At 55.3% G+C, this 14,182-nt stretch overlaps 1 protein-coding gene and 1 long non-coding RNA gene across 7 annotated transcripts; one reads left to right on the top strand and one right to left on the bottom strand.

Moving 5' to 3' along the window:
- Positions 1–755: 755 nt before the first annotated feature.
- LOC122439440 lies at positions 756–1,895 on the bottom strand. Of its 2 annotated transcripts, none has more exons than XR_006268863.1 (2): positions 1,715–1,895; positions 756–925 (listed from the first exon to the last, which is right to left on the bottom strand). It is a non-coding gene; the product is annotated as an uncharacterized LOC122439440 (long non-coding RNA). The 2 variants fall into 2 exon arrangements; XR_006268862.1 differs by having other exon boundaries at positions 1,720–1,895.
- Positions 1,896–2,992: 1,097 nt separating this feature from the next.
- FKBP8 (FKBP prolyl isomerase 8) lies at positions 2,993–13,099 on the top strand. Of its 5 annotated transcripts, none has more exons than XM_043467392.1 (9): positions 2,993–3,100; positions 4,487–4,800; positions 7,679–7,848; positions 7,941–8,029; positions 8,322–8,542; positions 9,329–9,501; positions 11,458–11,535; positions 12,033–12,164; positions 12,579–13,099. In XM_043467392.1, exons 2-9 carry the CDS (start codon positions 4,512–4,514, stop codon positions 12,663–12,665), a joined length of 1,239 nt encoding a protein of 412 aa, XP_043323327.1. In that variant the 5' UTR covers positions 2,993–3,100; positions 4,487–4,511; the 3' UTR covers positions 12,666–13,099. The 5 variants fall into 5 exon arrangements, with proteins under 5 accessions (XP_043323327.1, XP_043323330.1, XP_043323329.1 ...); XM_043467395.1 differs by having other exon boundaries at positions 3,016–3,100; positions 8,325–8,542; XM_043467394.1 differs by having other exon boundaries at positions 3,053–3,204; positions 8,325–8,542.
- Positions 13,100–14,182: the final 1,083 nt, after the last annotated feature.

Below are 14,182 nucleotides of genomic sequence, written 5' to 3'. Positions count from 1 at the left end.
TCTTAGCTGCAGTGCATGGAATCTTCAATCTTCGGTGCAGCATGCAAAATCTTAGTTGCAGCACGTAGAATCTTAGTTGCGGCGTGCAAACTCTTAGTTGTGGCATGTGGGATTTAGTTCCCCAACCAGGAGCTGAACACAGGCCCCCTGCGTTGGGAACGTGGAGTCTTAGCCACTGGACCACCTGGGAAGTTCCTTGGATGGAGTTTTGAGGTAGGATTAGGAGTTTTCTGGGTGCCGACAATCATTCAGGGCTGAAGGGATCACAGGAACAAAAACAGGATGGTATGAAAGCATGTAGTGTGGCTTGGATCTTTTACAAATATTGGAACCTCCGGAACCAGACAGCAGTCAGTGCTGAGAAGAGTCTGGGTGATGGCTGCTGGGAAAAGTAGAACCATGACTCTGTCTTCAGGCTGTAACAGAAGAGGCCCAGACTGCAGAAACTTTTCAGCGGGTCTCGGGCTTTGTTGGAGGCCAGGCAACATTTATAAGGGTCCTGGAAGGGGTGGGGGCTGCACATTGAGGCCAAAAGGGACTTGGCTGGCTCCAAAGGTTTTGTGCACAGTGGAGCAGAGGTGAGAAAATGTTTTCCTCTTTTGTGTATTTGAGAGAGAGTGTGGGAAGGAGTGGGAATGCCTAGTCAGCCCAGCGATGGTGACATTGGTTAGGGGAACCTAAGGCTGGGGACAGGAAACCTTTCTCTCCTACTTTTTCCAGTTTTATTTCCTGCAAAGCACTCACCAAAGCTGCAATTAGATATTTATCTGCTTTATTGTTTGTGCAATATCCAGCTGCCTGGCTGGAAGAGAAGTTCAAAGGGTATTAAAGACCTGGCCCATCTTATCCTTCATTTGATGTGCCTCAGTTTTCCTCTCTGTAAAGTGAGGATAATAGAGTCTTACCAAAACATTCACATCCAATCCTAAAGAAGACAAGAGAGAGAAAAATTAGGTGGCAAAAAACACATAAAAAGGCAGATTTAAGTCTAAATATGTCTATAATTACATTAAATGTAAACAGACCAAATGCCCTAGTTAAAAGGCAAGGATGGGCAGACCAAATCAAAAAGCAACCCCCCCCCTCCAAAAAAGCAAAACCCAGTTCTTTGCTGCTTACAAGGGGCACATGAATAACACAAGGATACATAAAGGTGGAAGAGAATGGAGCATTTAAAACATGCACCAATGGAGAATAGGTGTGTGATTTTTTTTTTAAATTTTTATTTATTTATTTTTTTTAGGTGTGTGATTTTTATACCAAAGTCCACTCTCAGGCAGGAAGCATAAAGAGGAGCATGTCATAATAATAAAAAGCTCAGTTCACTGGGTGAATCTGACAATTGCAGCTCTATACACAGCCAATGACGTGGCTTCCAAATATCAGAGTATTTGTCTCACAAGGCTGATGTGAGGATTAAGAACACTTAAAGTGTTTGCCTACATCTCTGACACCTGTCAGTCACTATTTTATTACCATTATTGTTGATGTTATTACTTTATATTTGTTCATTTTAATTGTTTTTGTACTATTGTTGTTTACTATAGTTCCTTCTGCCCCTATAACAAGGGTGGGACTGGTTGGTAAGTGACTCCATTATGCAGATGAAACAGATTCAGAGATGAACAGAGATTAGTCCAAGTCCCTCAGAACCAGGACTGGCCCATAGTTTACTTGCTATTCCTTCCCAGGCAATTTCACATAATCCTGGTACCTTACCGCCGCTTCTTCCTTCCACAGTGATTTCCCGGGACACCTCTCCCTGTTTTGTGCCAGGCACAATCACTATGTAGGTCTCAGGACTAAAACAATGAGAAACATATTCTTCCCAGGTTTGGAGGGTCTTCCAATCTACTGGGAGAGGCAGAAGTCAACTGATGGCACAGACAGAAGTGAATCACCTATGAAGTATACCAAGACTGCGCCAAACAAAACACCTAGGTCAGGGAGGGCTTCCAGTAGGAGGGGACCTCAGAGCTCCTATTTGACAAATTATCTCCAAAAGCGAGTTACCTCCCACAATGTTAGCTACCTCCAAAAGCCAGCGTTTCATTTATTCATTAATTCATTCAGTTACTCATTCATCTATTGAACTCCCATAGACCCTAAGCATCATTCAAGGAGGTGGTAAGGATAAAACAGGCAAAATTCTTTCCAGAATGAAGAGCTGGGGGGAAGCCAAAGAACTAGCAAGATCATTCTGGAAGGGGGTAACTGCCGGGAAGGAAAAAAAAAAAAAATACAGTGAAGGAGGAGTAAGTGCCCTCCTTTCAAAACACGAGCCATAAAAACCCTTCTAATCAAAGCTGCCACCTTCTCCTTGGGGCCATGGGTGCCTTATCATACTCCCGCAGGGGAGGAAGGGAGGCGGGATTCCTCCCAGTGGCCCTGCTCTTTGAGCAGTTAACCTAGCCATTATTGAGTTCCTCCGGTTTGCACCCGGCAACCTTCCCGGGATTAGACAGACCACGTTGCGCCGGGGGTGGGGGTGGGGTGGGGGAGGGGTACCAAGGCTCCGTGTGCCCTCGGGCACGTCGCTCTTCCTCGGAGCCTGTGATCCATAGATGTAACTAGGGATTCAGGGTGGGTTATCCAGCAGTCTCAGAACTGCCCTGACCCGCAAACCTGAGTTCCTTAAGGAAGTACCATTTAAAGCTGTCCTCCCAACATCCCTCAAGGTGAGAGTGCGTCGATAGAGGTGTTTATCCCCATTTCGCAGATGAGCCGAATGTCAGACAAGCGGTTTGTCTGGCCAGGCTGCGCGGTGCTGACCTGTGAACCGACTAGGATCTACAGCACCCCCACCCTTACCCCGGCTCCCGCCCCCGCTCTCCCGCCCGCCCCCGCCCCCGTTCGGGGGTGGCGCGGCGGCCTCTGCCCCTTTAAGAAAGCCCCGCTGATACAAGCAGGAAGGGGGCGGTGCCTGTGCCGGAGATAGATGTGCGCGCAGACCAATGGACGCTGTAGTCACTGCGGCGGCGTCCAATGGCTGCGGTGAGGGCGGGGCTGGGCGCCAGAGCCTGGTTCCCGAGGCGCGGCGGCCGCGGCTGGGGGCGGGGAGGGGGGCGCAGGACCCCAGGCTGGGGTCCCGGAGCCGGAGGCACGTGTCCCGGGGCGCCAGCGGGGCCGCGTCGGCCCGAAGCACTGCCCGGGCCTGGGCTAGTCCGGGGCCTGGCGCGGCAGGGGCTGCGACTGCTAGGCGGGGTGAAGGGCCGCGGGGGAGGCGAGCCGGGGGGCGCCGGGGGTCGGAGTGCCGGAGGGAGTGCTACCTGGTGGGGGCGACCAGAAGTGGGGGCCACGGAGGGTCAAGGGCAGCGGGTAGGGGCGCTGCCGGCTGAGTCGTGCAGGGCCGGGGGTGCCCGAGGGTTGCGGGGGGTCGGGAGCCCCAGACTGGTGGCGTCAAATAGGCGTGGGGCGTTGGGGACTGGGGTGGGAGGTTGACGGAGGGCCAGGCCGGGGCAGGGGGCTTCTGGAGAGCGTGGGGTGTTATGGGATTGGGAAGGGGGCGTCTGGGGAGATCAAAGTGTTTAGGGGCGACAGACCAGCTGTGGGGGAAGCTGGTCCGGGCTGGGGGCGGTGGTTGGGGTGGGGGGAGGGCTATTTATGCGAGCGCAGGGGATTGTGGGGGTTGGGGCTGGGAGGGTCTCAGAAAATGGGACCCGAGCCCGGAAAGAGCAGGCAGGTGAGAGTTAGGGAGGAGATGCTGTGGGTTAGAATGACGGCTTTATCACCTCCAGAGCTTGGGGCCTAGGCGAGGGGGTCAGTTCTTGATGGTCCAGGGAAGAAGCTGTGGGGGTGTCGATCACTTCTGTAAGGGAGAGGCTACTTTGAAGGTGGTCAAGAAGGCCTGAGGAGAGGAGAAGGGGCTCCTAGGGAATGGTTTGGGCCAAAGTCCCTGGTGTTGGGGGGTGGTATTAGGTTCAGGAAGGTATTGCGAAGGAATGCCTTGGGGTTACTGGGAGGCTCCCCTTAGGAGATGGGACAACTGAAGGTGGGGAGCCCTGGTAAAGATTCACTTTATTTTTCTCTTGGGCTCTAAAAATGGCCTCCCCAAGATCTCAGGGGTTGTCCCCCGGAAGAAAAATCCCAGCACCCACTCTGGGCAGATAAAAGCCCCAGGTTCCAAATCCTGCATCCTGTGGTTGGCTTGCTCTGTGACCTTGGGCAAATGGCTTTGCCACTCTGGGCCTCAATTTCCTTTTCTGCAAGGGGATGTTCTCTACTTCCCAGCGTGTTTGTAAAGATTAAATAATAATTAACTCTAATAATAGCTACTGCTGTTTGAACCTGACGCCAGGGTTTGGTGAGTGGGTTGTTAAGTCCTTGGAACAAACCGGGATTGTTGCTCTACCCACTGTACAGATGAGGAAACTAAGGCCTGGAGCCCCTGAGTCACACAGCAAGTGATGGGCACTGTGGGGAATGGAGGCAGAGGAGATTTGAGGAGTGTGGTGGAATTCTTACCCCCATCCATTCCCCCCACCAGGGCCAATTCCCATCCCCCCAGCAGCATGGCATCCTGTGCCGAGCCCTCTGCTGCAGACCCTGAGCCCACTGCTCCGCCACCTGCTGGGGTCCCACCACTTGAGGACTTCGAGGTGCTGGACGGGGTGGAAGATGCTGAGGGCGAGGAGGAGGAAGAAGAGGAGGACCTGAGTGAGCTGCCGCCACTTGAGGATGTGGGGCAGCCCCCACTGGAGGAGGCCGAGCAGCCCGGGGCCCTGGCCCGAGAGTTCCTGGCCGCCATGGAGCCCGAGCCTGAACCCGCCCCGGCCCCCGACGAGTGGCTGGACATCCTGGGTAAGGAGCAGGGGTGGCTCGGGTTGACCCATGGCGCCCAGACAGCTCAGGTTCAGGAGTGACCTTGGCCTAGGCCTTCTCCTCTCCTGAGCCTGGCTTCCCCGTCTCTGTCGTGAAGGAGATTGGAAGTAAAACGTGGTAACCACGGTGATCACCAGCCACAGGCAATTGCTTGAGACATTTCATGTTTATGAGCCCTTTTCTTGTCTTTCTCTCTCTGTCACACACACACATATGACTTGCTTTCTCAGAGCTGCTAACAGGACTCAGAGACGCTGAATCACCTGCTCAGAGCTACACAGAGCTCTCAACCTCCATTCCTTTTCTTGGCACTTGTCTGACCAGTGCCTGACCCCCGCCCCCGAACTGTGTCCTAAGGTCAAATAGATTTGTGGAACATCCCATTCATAGTCTTCATTAGTGTGCTCAGTGTTCAGAAAAGCCCTGGAAGAGAAACTAGGAGAACCCATATGTGCCGCACCCTCCACCACATACTCCATCACAGCAACTCTGGAAGATAAACATAGTACTCCTAGTTCTGATATTTAATACACTAAATAACGCTAATGTCCACACAAATAATAGCGCATCCTTACTATCACCGTTAATGCTAAATAGCATCAAATGATACGGACACTGGTAAAACCAAATTGGTACTGATTTCATCTCCACTACAGATACAGGCTTTACTATGCCTAAAAAGAAAACAAACAGCAGGTGATGTTTACTAAGCAGTGGTTCTTGCCAGGCCTGTGCATCCTCTAATTTTATCCCCACAGCAACCCCGTGATGTAATTCCTACCATATCCCTGTTTGACAGTTAGGGAAACAGGCTCAGAGAGGTGAAGGCATTTGTCCAAGGTTGCACAGCCCCCTTGACTCTATTAAAGTTTGGGAAGTTCTTCTCTACTGATGTGAAGAACTGCCCTGCTCCTTGTGTGAGCATGAGGATAGCTCTGTTTGTTTATATTTGAGCCAACCACTCTCTGAGGCCAGAATCCAGGCTTCTAGACAAGGAAACTGAGGCCTTGAGAGAGGCTGTGATTTACCCAGAGTTTCCTTGGCAAGAGACAACGCCTAGTTGAGATCCTACCAACATATCCACTGTTAGTGTCCAGAAACCTCAAGACACAGGATCCCTCGGCATCCACTAGATAAGTGATTCTGAAACGATGCAGGAGCAGGTATAAGTTGGGGAGCACTGCAGAAATTTGGAACACTCTAGAATATTCCACAATATGAATAGATCTCCCTGCCCATTATCTTTAGACGAGGGTCTGCTCAGACTCATGGCAGTGTTTTCCAGACCTGGGGACTGTTAGAGAATACAGGTACTTCTTGTACATTGGGTGGCTGCAGATGACGTCAGTCTCTTGTGCCCCATAGGTATAAGCCCTCTATCACCCCAGCAGTTGTAATGGGATGACAGTGGGTGTCATCGTTGGGAGGGTCTCCTTGAGTGGATTTGTGAGGGCCTGGGGCCTTGTGCCTGGTACTCAGTAGGTGTTGGCTGTGGTCATCTGGCCATCCCCAAAATTGTTTGGGGTATGGGGAGGAACATAGTGGTCTCCTTGGTGGCTGGAGGGGGGAACTAGGGGTTACTTTTGCTTTTAGGTCTTTCCGTGTGATGTGGTGCTTTAGTCAGACACACTCCTGGCATCACAGGTACTCTACTAACAAGCAAGCTACTCACTGGGTGTCACCAGGAGAAGCCCCAGCCACCCCATTTAATGGCTGGGTAAACTGAGATCCAGATGTCTCAGGGCTGAGATTGGGACCAAAGGAGAGAGGACAGGGTAGTACTCCAGAGTCTCTTTTCTAGGCGTCCCTGCTGCCTTGATTGTGATAGGCAGGATGGTTTTTCTCAGCCCTTTGCCCTCACTGAGCTGAGATTTTTTTTTCTTCTTCTTGTCTTCTTTTGGCCACTGTGGGATCCCAGTTCTCTGATGAGGGATTGAACCTGGGCCCCAGCAGTGAAAGCGCAGAATCCTAACCATTAGGCCACCAGGGAACTCCATTTTCTTTTTAAAAATTATTTTTAAAATTTAACAATTAACTAGATTTGTTTTTATACAGAAGTTTTCTTTTTAATTAATTTGTTTTTGGCTGTGCTGGGTCTTCATCGCTGCTCTGGCTTTACTCTAGTTTTGGCGAGCAGGGGCTGCTCTCCGTTTTCGTGTGCGGGCTTCTCGTTGCTCTGGCTTCTCTCGTTGCTGAGCACAGGCTGCAGCAGTTGCAGCTCCCGGGCTCTAGTGCACAGGCTGAATAGGTGTGGCGCACCGGCTTACGTGCTTCGTGGCATGTGGGATCTTCCCAGATCAGGGACTGAGCCCGTGTTTCCTGCATTGGCAGGTGGATTCTTTACCACTGAGCCACCAGGGAAGCCTCATGTATTCCTTCTTCATTTTTGGCTGTGCCCGAGCTTCACTGCTGTGCTCAGATCCTTCTCTGTCATGGAGTGTGAGCTTCTCTAGTTGTGGGGAGCAGGCTCAGCAGTGGCAGTCCACGGGCTTAGTTGCCCTGTAGCGTGTAGGATCTTTGCTCCCCAACCAGGGATCAAACCCTGCATTGGAAGGTGGATTCTTAACCACTGGACCTCCAGGGATGTCCGCCCGCCTTGATTTTCTTAAGATAACAGACCAGCCAGCTTTCACTGAGCCCATCCCGGGGCCACTATCATCAGTCCCCAACTCAGTACTTTCATGCCCAGTGTCCAGCTGGGGACACTGGGGCCCAGAGGCGTGGCGTCACCTGCCCAGGCAGTGGGAGAGGGGTCACTGAAATCTCAGCTGTGCCCTGGTGCTCTGCCACCCCCCGGAGAGGCAGCCACCCGTCCGGGCTGCTCTGGGACAGGCTGTCTGCTCCCTCCCCTTGGCAGGGAACGGGCTGCTGAGGAAGAAGACGCTGGTCCCAGGCCCACCGGGCTCCAGCCGCCCGACCAAGGGCCAGGTGGTCACGGTCCAGCTGCAGACCTCGCTGGAGAACGGCACGCGGGTGCAGGAGGAGCCGGAGCTGACGTTCACCCTGGGCGACTGTGACGTCATCCAGGTGAGGACGGGGCGGGGCTGAGCGTGGGGGGGAGGCGTGGGGGGCGTGGTGGGGTGTGCAGCGCTGCTCACAGCTCTGCTCCCCTGCCCCAGGCCCTGGATCTCAGCGTCCCGCTCATGGACGTGGGGGAGACTGCCATGGTCACCGCTGACTCCAAGTACTGCTACGGTCCCCAGGGCAGGTGAGAGCCTGCTGCTCACGGGGGTCCCTGGGGGGGTCCCGGAGTGCGTGGGATAGGCTGGTCCCCGTCTCATCCCGTCTGCCTGCACCCTTTATAGAGAAGGAACCAGAGGCTCAGGAGCGGACCCCTGCCCCGGGTCACGGAGCTCGAGGGGAGCAAGAGTTAACTTGCCTGTGTTTTACTGAGGAGGGGCTGACAGCCCTTTCCCGCCCGCTCTGAGCCAACCCAGCATGCCTGGGGGCCCAGTCACAGTGGCCGCTGGGTCTGAGTGCTATCCCCACCCCACCCCCAGCAGGAGCCCGTACATCCCCCCGCACGCGGCCCTGTGCCTGGAGGTGACTCTGAAGACTGCTGTGGATGGGCCTGACCTGGAGATGCTCACAGGGCAGGAGCGTGTGGCCCTGGCCAACCGGAAGCGGGAGTGTGGCAATGCTCACTACCAGCGGGCCGACTTCGTGCTGGCTGCCAACTCCTATGACCTCGCCATCAAGGCCATCACTTCCAGTGCCAAAGGTGACTGCCAGGTCGAATCCCAGCACCTCCCTGCAGAGCCATCCCCACTAGTGCTAGAAACTTCAAGCCACAGAGGGCCCCAGATTCAAAATATTCTAAAAAATTCTAGAATCTGGGTAGATGTTCAAGTATGTCTAGCCTATAGGTATCACTGGTGGTGGCAACTCTTTTGCGGCCCCATAGACTGTGGCCCACGAGGTTCCTCTGTCCATGGAATTTCCTAGGCAAGAATACTGGATTGGGTTGCCATTTCCTTCTCCAGGGGATCTTCCCAAGCCACGGATCAAACCTGCGTCTCCTGCTTGGCAGGCAGATTCTTACCACTGAGCCCCCTGGGTGACTAAGCCTCCTTAAGTGTCTCTAGACTTATATCCCAGATCAGTGGAATGTTATGGAGTGCAGATAGATGCGGTTGACTGCAGACACTGTCAATCCACGTGTCCCGTGATCCGGCCCTCGTTCACTTAGGCTCCATTTTGTAGACTCCTTGGGAGTGCCCTGAGGGTGGTGCTGGTCTTAGCCTGTGTTAGGATGGGAAAGCTGGGGCCTGAGAGGCCCGAGGTCCCCTCAAGGAGTAGGTGGTAGAGGTCCCACAGCACTGGGAGCCTGGAAACCCCATCTCCTGTCACTGGGACACTCAGAGGCCCTTCCCCCCAGTCTCCTCCACCACCAGGTGCGGAGGGGTGGGCTTGGCCTGGGTCACTTAGTCCCTCTGCAGCTGGATGGCTGCAGGGAGGGCTAGAGGCATGGTCATAGCAGCTGTGGTTGAGTGCTGTCCCCCCCCAGTGGACATGACGTTCGAGGAGGAGGAGCAGCTCCTGCAGCTGAAGGTGAAGTGTCTGAACAACCTGGCGGCCTCGCAGCTGAAGCTGGATCACTACCGCGCGGCACTGCGCTCCTGCAGCCTTGTGCTGGAGCACCAGCCTGACAACATCAAGGCTCTCTTCCGCAAGGGCAAGGTGAGCTGCAGCTCGCAGGCTCCCAGTGGGCAGGCTGGCTCCCCCATCCCAGGGCAGTGAGGCCGGTCTCCCACCCCAGACTTGAGAAGGGCATAAGCATCATCCAACCACGCTCTCCAGGGTACAGATGGGAAAACTGAGGTTCAGATAGGTGCCGGGGTGTGGCTGGGGTCACAGCAGTTCCTTGACTGAGGTCACATTTGAGCCGAGCCCTGGGTCTTAGGTTCCCTCTGATGCCCAGCACTGCCACCTGGCCCATCCGTAATTGTTCCTCGCGTGTCACCCTTTGTGACTGCCCTCTCCCTCAGTAAAAGCTGGGTGGTTCTTCTGGACTCCAAGGCTGTAAGCCATCTGGTCTCTCCCCCGCCATCAGCTTCCAGTCTGCTCTTGGTTGTTACCGGGGCTAGGTCTGCTGCTACCCCGGTGCCTTTGCATGGGCTGTTCATACCCTATTCACTCCCATGCGTCCTTTCCTCGTCTCCTCCAAGCCTTTGCTGTGATGTCAGCTCCTCAGGACGGCCTTCCGACAACCCCTCTGCCCTGTCTTCCTGTTTCCCGTGTCACTGTCAGCATCGGCACATGTCATGCCTCTTGTCCATTGCCCTTACCAGAGGGTGGGGATTTTGTATGTCGTATGTCTGCGTGCTAAGTCGCTTCAGTTATGTTCGACTCTTTGCGACCCTGTGGATATAGCCCACCAGGCTCCCCTGTCCTTGGGATTCTCCAGGCAAAAGAATACTGGAGTGGGTTGCTGTGCCCTCCTCCAAGGGATCTTCCTGACCTAGGGATTGAACCTGCATCTCCTGTGGCTCCTGCATTGCAGGCGGATTCTTTACCACTGAGCCACCAGGGAAGCCCTTTGTGTTTTCATTCACTGCTACATCTTAGCCCTACAAATAGAGCCAGGCACACACAGCTGCTGAGGAAGTGCAGGTGGAGCGCAGGGGGACTTGCCCCAAGTGGACCTGACCTCAGGTCCACTGTCTCTGTCCACTGCTTTTGTCCCTGTCTCTGTTCATTCTCTCTGCTGGGAGAGGGGGTGCCTTCAGCATTTTTTAGCAGTAAACTGAGGAAACTAAGGTATAAGCAAATGCTGGGTCATTTAGTGTGTTTGTCAGAGACCTGAGGGGGCCAGCCAGCGTTTTTAAAGTACTTTTTGGCCAACTAATAAAAATAAATGAAAAAATAAATAAATAAAGTACTTTTGGGGTATAGAAACGTGAGGAGAGAAAAGATGCTGTCCCTGTTTTTCAGGGTTTAGAAAGAATTCTCTTGTGGGAAATGAGACTGTCTGTTCTTGTAGCCTCACACCTGTTTGGGTCTGCTGGTCAAAGGTAATGGAAACCCACTCAGATTCAAGCAGGAGGAATTGATGGCTTGTGGACCTGCCAAGTTTCAGGCCTAGATGGCTTGAGTCACGGCTGGATCCAGGTGTTTAGCAGTATTGTGGAGTTAACTGTGTCTGCCTGCTGTGTTCATTTCTCAGGCACACTGCTCTCTCAAGATGCTCTCTCCTGCTATGCCAAAAGTGCCAGGCCTCCATCCTTTCTGCTAAGCAACTGGCCTCCCAGTGCTCCCAGCCTGGTTCTGGCTGGATCTCATTGGCTGGCTTGAGTCACACGCTTGGCTCTGAACCATTCGATGTGGCCAAAGCTTTGGCAGCATCCGGTGGCTTCTCGAGTCAGCCAAGGTGGTGAGGGAGGGGGAGAGACCAGTGCCTGGGCCACTTGCCCACGGTGAAACCAGCATTCACGGGAAAGAACACTGAGTCTGGTGGCCGCTCGGGTAGTCCGAGGGCTCTGGGGAGCAGTATAGGGGTGACTGGAGCCCTGGGGCAGTTGCTGGAGATAGACTTGGAACTAGTCAGATGACCGGGAGCATGGCAGGGCTGGGTCTCTTGGAGGAGAACATGGCCCAGCTTGGGTCCAAGTGATAACTCCCCACTTGCTCCTGCAGGTGCTGGCTCAACAAGGCGAGTATAGTGAGGCCATCCCCATCTTGAGAGCAGCCCTGAAGCTGGAACCTTCCAACAAGGTGAGCAGAGCGGGGGCACCCTGAGACTTGCCATGCTGACCTGTCGGGAAGTTTCGCTTGTGGTCTGCCCCTTATCTTTCTTGCTGTGGCTCTCCCCTATAGTTTCTATCTGGGCAGTAGCAGGGGGTACGTGACTGCAGGGCCCCAGCCTGCCTGCTGAGACCCTTTCTGACCCCTGCAGAGGTAGTCTGGGTGCTCACCCTCAGCAGGGGTTCCAGAGGTCGAGGGCACTGCCAGCCTGGCCAGCGTCAGTGTTTTCAGCTTCCTTCCCAGAAGATTTCTTCTCGGAAACTTTCTTCCGGCCACCCTTGCTCCACCCCATCTTCTGGCTTCCTCGAAGGATGCAGACAGCACCCCCTACTTTGCTAACGCCCAGAGAGTAGTGGACAACTCCCATGTCCCAGTAGTTCCAGCCCCAGCAAGCCCCCGGGCCCAGGGAGGCAGGCTGCTAGCAACAGTCGTTGGCTCCTGCTCTTACCAATACCCCTCTCTCACAGACGATCCATGCAGAGCTCTCGAAGCTGGTGAAGAAGCACGCGGCCCAGAGGAGCACGGAGACCGCCCTGTACCGGAAGATGCTGGGCAACCCCAGCCGGCTGCCTGCCAAGTGTCCTGGCAAGGGTGCCTGGGTGAGCAGGGGCCGGCGGGCACAGGGAGGCTCCCAGAGGAGGGCTGTGTGCAGGGTACACCATGCAGAGGGAGTTGCTTCATTGTGCAGACATCAGTGTCTTCCTGAACTGGGCCGTGCTGGATCATGCTGGGGACATGGACACAGAGAATCCCCAGCACTGTGTGATCAGAGCCAGAGCAGAAAATGCAACACAATCTGGAGGGCTCCTGCAGAGGGGAAGGGGAGGTGTACTAGAGGAGGGGAGACTTTGCTTGAGTTTTGGTGCAGGTGTAGGAATTTTCCAAGAGGCAGGAAAGGCATTTTCAGGCAGTGGTTTCCTGGGAGGCCCATTGGGACTGTAGTTGCTAGCTGAGGTGCAAACCATCTGTCTTGACCACTGTCTAACCACCTCTTCCCTCTCCTTTATCCACAGTCCATCCCATGGAAGTGGCTGTTTGGGGCAACTGCTGTCGCCTTGGGGGGCGTGGCGCTCTCTGTGGTCATCGCTGCCAGGAACTGACCGCCCAGGTGGCCGCCATCCCCTCCACTCACCGTGGACCCCACCCTGTGCTCCCTAACTCCCCCAGGCTCCCTGTCCACTGCCCTAACTGGCCTAGCCCCCTCCCCTGGGGCGGGGGCAGTGAGGTTTGGGGGTCACGTGGCCCCGCGAGCAGGAGGGACTGAGCCCTACTGGAGGAAAGCGAGGCAGGGCCCGGGCCCCACGTCCAGCCTGGAGCAAGGGGCCTCTCATTGCTCCAGACCCAATTCCCACCCCACCCCTGGGGTGAGGTCCCAGCAGGGATCAGTCCCAGTGTCCTCTTCCCAACAGGCCTGGGGGCAGCCCTCCTCCTGCCCAGCCCCTTTCCAAGCTCCAGCCCCTCCTGCCCCGCCTGCTGCCCTCTGTCCAGGCCCCCTCCACCCACACACAAGTGAAATAAAAGCCTCCCACCCCGCTCCCTGCTTGTTCTGGAAACTTCTTTCAGCGTCACTTGGGGCTGAGCCGGAGGCCTTCTGTGCCCCGCCAGGGTCACAGAGGACGGTGGATGTGGCCAGGCTGGGACTGGAGGGGGCTTGTCTGCTCTCGGGCCACAGCAGACCCTCTGTGCTGAGTGGGAAACAGACCTGGCCTGGCGGGGCCTTGTGCTCAGGGTGCCTGGTCAGGCTCGGCGGGAGGTCACTGCTGCCTCATCTGCACCTGGGGACCCTGGTGGGAGCGCAGTGGGGACTGTGCTGAGCCCATAGTGACCGCAGAGGTCTGGGTGTGCAGCGGGCGGACACACCCGTGTCTGGGCAGCAGCACAGCCGGCGTCACGGCCCTGGAGCAGGATGGAGCCTGGTGTCAAAGGCAATACAGGTGGGTGCTCAGCAGAGCTGGACCCTGCAGGGCCTCCAGGAGGGGTGGGGATGATTCCAGGAGCTGCGTCCCATCTCCTTTTCCTGACAACCCAGGGCTGTAGGAGCTTCTCCCCAAAACGCTGCCCACCGTCCCAACCAGGACGGCCAGAGCCAGTGTTTGGCACCTTTGTCAACCTGAGTTCCTTCTTGCTGCTTTAGCCTGCCTCCAGGAAAGGAGGAAGTCTGAGGTAGACACACAAGTGTTTGGCTCATGCCCACCCCCTTGCTAGTGCTTCCCAGGTGGCGCTAGTGATAAAGAACCCACCTGCCAGTGCAGGAGATGTGAAAGAAGCAGGTTTGATCCCTGGGTTCAGAAGATTCTCTGGAGGAGGAAATGGTAACCCACTCAAGTACTCTTGCTTAGAGAACCCCATGAACAGAGGAGCCCGGCGGGCTACAGTCCATAGGATCGCAGAGTTGGACATGACCGCAGCGACTTAGCACACCCCCGCTTACAGTCCAGAAGGAGAAGCCACTGGCCGCAGCCACCCAGCAGAAGGTGGCCGTCAGGCCTTGAAACGCGATCTTTTCCCTGCTTGCTCCAGGCCCTCTCGGGGCCACCTGGATTACTCTCAGGGCATATCTGGCTGTGGCTTGGAACTGCTCCTACTCGCCACCATTCAGTCCCCTTCGGTTTCTACC

This window comes from Cervus canadensis, chromosome 4 (genome assembly GCF_019320065.1).
Source record: "Cervus canadensis isolate Bull #8, Minnesota chromosome 4, ASM1932006v1, whole genome shotgun sequence".
NCBI classification, from domain to species: Eukaryota; Metazoa; Chordata; class Mammalia; order Artiodactyla; family Cervidae; genus Cervus; species Cervus canadensis.
This window is presented reverse-complemented; position numbering and strand designations above follow the sequence as displayed.

Excerpts from the sequence above, each read along its gene's own strand:
- FKBP8 (XM_043467392.1), top strand. The coding sequence starts at position 4,512 with ATGGCATCCTGTGCCGAGCCCTCTGCTGCAGACCCTGAGCCCACTGCT. Across the intron at positions 8,030-8,321 it reads TGCTACGGTCCCCAGGGCAG|CAGGAGCCCGTACATCCCCC; the intron begins GTGAGAGCCTGC and ends CCCCACCCCCAG. Across the intron at positions 8,543-9,328 it reads CATCACTTCCAGTGCCAAAG|TGGACATGACGTTCGAGGAG; the intron begins GTGACTGCCAGG and ends GTCCCCCCCCAG.